Source organism: Borostomias antarcticus, assembly GCF_949987555.1.
Source record: "Borostomias antarcticus genome assembly, chromosome: 6".
In the NCBI taxonomy this organism is placed as follows: Eukaryota; Metazoa; Chordata; class Actinopteri; order Stomiiformes; family Stomiidae; genus Borostomias; species Borostomias antarcticus.
In genome coordinates this window covers 6347982-6352981 of record NC_140239.1, presented here as the reverse complement: position 1 = coordinate 6352981, position 5000 = coordinate 6347982, and the positions used below count along the sequence as shown (strand labels likewise).

The following is a 5000-nucleotide window of genomic DNA, read 5'->3' as shown; positions in this document are numbered from 1 at the left end:
TATATATATATATATATACACAGTAGAGGGAGAGAGAGAGAGAGAGAGGAGGGAGGTATAGAGCCTATAGGAGTTAGTGTGGGAGGGAGCAGGGCCTGTCATCGGTGACAGTAATGGGCTTGACAGTTGGTCCGCTGTGTTCCACAGTCCTCCCAGGTGGTCTGCAGCCCGACCGGGTCCCCTGGGTCTCCCCTCCTCTCTCCCCCTCGCTCATCTCTCTCTCTCTCTCTCTCTCTCTCCCCTCTCTCTCCCCTCCCGCTCATCTCTCTCTCTCTCTCTCTCTCCCTCTCTCTCTCCCCTCTCTCTCCCCTCCCGCTCATCTCTCTCTCTCTCTCTCATTCTCTCTCTCTCTCTCTCTCTCTCTCTCCCCTCTCTCTCCCCTCCCGCTCATCTCTCTCTCTCTCTCCCTCTCTCTCTCCCCTCTCTCTCCCCTCCCGCTCATCTCTCTCTCTCTCTCCCCTCTCTCTCTCTCCTCCTCCCTCCCCTCCCGCTCATCTCTCTCTCTCTCTCTCTCTCTCTCTCCCCTCTCTCTCCCCTCCCGCTCATCTCTCTCTCTCTCCCCTCTCTCTCCCCTCCCGCTCATCTCTCTCTCTCTCCCCTCTCTCCCCTCCTGCTCGTCTCTCTCTCTCTCCTCCTCTTTCCCCTCCCGCTCATCTCTCTCTCTCTCCTCCTCTCTCCCCTCCCACCCATCTCTCTCTCTCTCTCTCTCCTCCTCTCTCCCCTCCCGCTCGTCTCTCTCTCTCTCCTCCTCTCTCCCCTCCCACCCATCTCTCTCTCTCTCTCATTTCCGAATCAGAATCAGTATTTTTGCGACATTGTGGAGCCAACAACAATAGACTAGTGACAGGACAGTGCATTAATACACACATAGTGCACAACTAGCAGTGCATTTGGCCGACAGTGCAGTAGTCTGTATAGTGCAACAATTTCAGGGGGCAGGGGAGAGAGTCAGAGGGGAGCCATGTTAATAAGGCTGATGGCCGAGGGGAAAAAGCCGTTCCTGTGTCGAACAGTTTTAGTCTGTGACGACCGCAGCCTCCTGCCAGAGGGGGGCGGTGTGAAGAGGCCATAGCCCGGGTGGGAGGGGTCGGCCATGATCTTCCTGGCCCGCTTCAGTGCCCCCCAGGAGTCGTGCAGGGCCTGGAGGAAGGTCAGGGCGCAGCCGATCACCCCCCTCCCCCTGCCGAGCGCATCACCCGTCGTAAATTTGTCTTGTCCTTTACTGTAGCGACGGGGGACTCTCTCTCTCTCTCTCCCCTCCTCTCTCCCCTCTTGTTCATCTCACCCTGTCACCCTCATTTCTCCCTCTCTCTCTCCTCCATGTTCCACCTCCTGTTGTACTCTGTCTCTCTCTCTCTCTCTCTCTCTCTCTCTCTCTCTCCTGACTGGCCTAGCGTAGCAGCTCCACCTTGCTCTGTACCACCCTAGTCAGGTTTACCTACAGATTTATATTAATATTGTAACTTCTGTTCAGCAGCTCGGTGAGGGCTTGTTTTGTTATGAAGGGGGTTTGATGGGTGGAGGGGTGATTTACTGCAGCTGAAGAGTCTCTGCCAAAAAGAATGTTTTCGATGCTATGATTGTCAAACCCTCAGGCTACTCCACTTCTTCTTGGACCGAAGGCTACAGTACTTTCTTGAGTTGGTTCAATAATTGCTGCTAGTCTCTTTCACACTAGCAGTGAACTTTGTGTGTGTTGTGATGCTATGCGACCCCGCATCGCTGCTGAGTTCAGACAGCTGGTCTGTCCTCCTGCTCTGCCCTGAGGCACCTCCTGTCAGGCTAGGCATCCAGCCACCGTAGCTAGCGAGCTAGCGAACCCACGCTAGCTACAGTAGCCAGCCACATTAGCAAGCGTGGCACGACCTGGTAGCTAGCCAGCCAACATAGCGAGCCACTTGAGTTAGCCAGCTACTTGAGTTAGCCAGCCTCATTAGCAAGCTAACTGGCCTGTGCCTGTGTCGTATGCATGGCGCTGTGCTCCTCGCCTCTCAGACTGCTGCCTCTGTTCCTCCTCAGGTCGACCTTCGAGCAGGACGTGGAGCACGGCAACACAGATGGCCTGGGAGACTGCCAGAGTAAGCAGAGTCAATTCTACCCTCTCCTCTCCTTCTCTCTCAAGTCAACTCCACATTCACTACACTGCTTCACAACACGCAGATTTGCAGATTTTATTTAACCTTCACAGTTTGAATCAGGTACTATTGAGCCTGTTTAGTCACAGAAAACGAAATGTATTTGTACTCATTTACCAAAGAGAGCCAGTCGATAACACCACTGATTACAACGGAGATTAACTACGCTACTGACCTGACAATCAATTCACAATCCCTCAGAAGTCATCATGGCTTCTGATCTTTGCCGATAGAAAGTGCAGCGTCTGTAACACTGCCTGTTCCGAGATATTAACGACTCGTTTCTCTTTTGACCTTTTAGATTCGTTCGTGGCCCTGAATGGTGAGTAGCCTCCACAGGGGCGACGAGATGAATAGAAAAAACTACACCTCCCATCACCCCTCTCTCCAGCCCCCTCCCCTTCCAATCAATTTCCTCCTCTTAGGGAAATGAAAACTCCTCCCACAGCGCACTTCATCATCTGCAGCTCTGATGACAGCAGGTTTTAACGATGCCCGCTCCTTTTGATTTACAGACGTTCGGTCAAGCGCTGACGACCATGAACGTTTGCGTCATGGTCAGTCCGCCTCTGTTCTCCACCGTCCAACTGTCCGGTAGCGTGTAGATAACCTAGAACCTTCTAGAATCCCATTCCCACCCCTAGCATTGATACTTTAGAACATATAGAACCACGGCGACTTCTGTGGATTCTGTGAATGATACAGTCGTTCTGTGGATTCTAAGGATTCTAATTTCATTCTAGTTCCGATCCGCAACCCCCTGCCTGCCCTTCCCAACCCTGCCGTCCAAGACCATCGATCCATCCTGACCTTTGCTTCCCTAATTGGATTGATCTGGTTGTTAATAGCAGAGGGCCCAGTGGTGCACTAACACGGCGCATTGACGTGCACAGACAGACAGACAGACAGACAGACAGACAGACAGACAGGCAGACAGGCAGACAGGCAGACAGACAGGCAGGCAGACAGACAGGCAGGCAGGCAGGCAGGCAGGCAGACAGACAGACAGGCAGACAGGCAGACAGGCAGACAGACAGACAGACAGACAGACAGACAGGCAGACAGACAGACAGACAGACAGACAGACAGACAGACAGACAGACAGACAGACAGGCAGACAGACAGACAGACAGACAGGTGAAACAGAAGCTCAGTCTCAAACAGAACAGGCTTAGGCATGTTATAGAGACCACAGTAGTAGATGTATACAGATATACACTCACATACACACACACACACACACACACACACACACACACACACACACACACACACACACACACACACCCTTTATCAAGTGTGTTTATAGGGGATTCTTGGTGCCGGTTGATTGATACCATTTTCCCCTCAGGCTCCTGAGATGAATGATAAACAGACCTGATTAGCCCGCATCAGTCTTCTCTAGCACCTCACACACACACACACACACACACACACACACACACATGCCCGCACACACTGACACACACACACACACCCGCACACTGACAGACACATACACACACACACACACACACACACACACACACACACACACTCACACTCTCACACACTCACACACACTCTCTCTCTCACACACACACACTCACACTCTCACACACTCACACACACTCTCTCTCTCACACACACTATCTCTCTTTCTCACACACACACACACACACACACACACACACACACGCACACTGACATAGACACACACGCGCACACTCACACGCACACACCCACACACACACACCTCAGCTGTACAAGTTCAAACAATCAGATCCTTAAGGCACGACAAGAATAGCTATTTTGAAGTAATTCTCTCTATCCTTCTCTATGCCTCCACCTCTCACTTCTTCTCTCTCTCTCTTCTCTCCCCTCCAGATGTCTCCATCCCTCCTTCCCTCTTCCCTCACTCTCTTCCCTAACTGTCTTTTTTTAGTGGGGCATCAACTGGGAAGCGGTTGTATCTATGAGGGCTGGGTTTAAAAAATGGATTCATCGATTCTGAATCGAATGATTATTTAATGAATGAATGAATAAATGAAGGAATGAATAGTTCATTAATTCATTCAATGATTCATTCATTTTTGGAAATCAGTATCGATACCCAGCCCTAGTATTGATGTGTTGCATAACATGGCAGTCATGTAATTAAGGTTACAGCTAAAAAAAAACTGGTTTTAGTAACACTAACCGAATCGAATTGAATCGTGATAATCGATTCTGAACCTTGTGAATCAGAATCGAATCGATTCTTGAAATTTGAATCGATACCCAACCCTAGTATCTATGTCTTCTACGGGGGCCAATTCTGTAAACTACTGAGTCTGTTCCCCTCAGCTCTGCCTGCTGCTTCCCGAGGCCCCAAACCAGAGCATCATCCCAATCACGGGTCTGATCTCTGTAGATAGGCCCAGGGATAACTCCTCCCTCTCCCCTTCCCTCCCTCCCTCCCTCCCTCCCTCCCTATCTCTCTCTCTCCTTCTCCCTCCCTCTCTCCACTCCTCCATCGCTCCACACACGTCATCCCTCCATCCTCTCTCTTCTGTGTAACCCACGAGAAGAGGTATTTGCACAAGTCTGACGGCTTTTAGTCGGCTTACTTCTTTCTTCTTCCTGTCGTCCGTCCAATGAGCAGAGGCCTGCGTTATGTGTGTCATCTGCCTGTGACACACCTCCTCTGGCGCTGGGAGATGAATTATAAAAGAGGCCTGTCACACTAATCTGCCAGCCCATGGCGTCTAGTTAAATAAATCATTTTAATGATTGCCACGCGCAACGGGTCTTGCAGAGGGGCTGCTGGGTAGGGTCGCCCAACAGCAACAACACAGTCCCTCTTCCCTGTGTATGTGTACACACACACACACATGCGTACACACA

The 5000-nt window shown here is 51.1% G+C and overlaps 1 protein-coding gene across 1 annotated transcript in view; it reads left to right on the top strand.

Annotated features, from left to right (window-relative positions):
• Nucleotides 1-5000, top strand: part of sema6a (sema domain, transmembrane domain (TM), and cytoplasmic domain, (semaphorin) 6A) — a gene marked incomplete at both ends in the record, with an annotated part of 64414 nt that overhangs the window by 45205 nt on the left and 14209 nt on the right. Inside the window, 2 exons of the mRNA XM_084439648.1 lie at nucleotides 2020-2078; nucleotides 2437-2457. Coding sequence (XP_084295774.1) covers nucleotides 2020-2078; nucleotides 2437-2457 — 80 coding nt within the window. The remainder of the gene's footprint in view (nucleotides 1-2019; nucleotides 2079-2436; nucleotides 2458-5000) is intronic.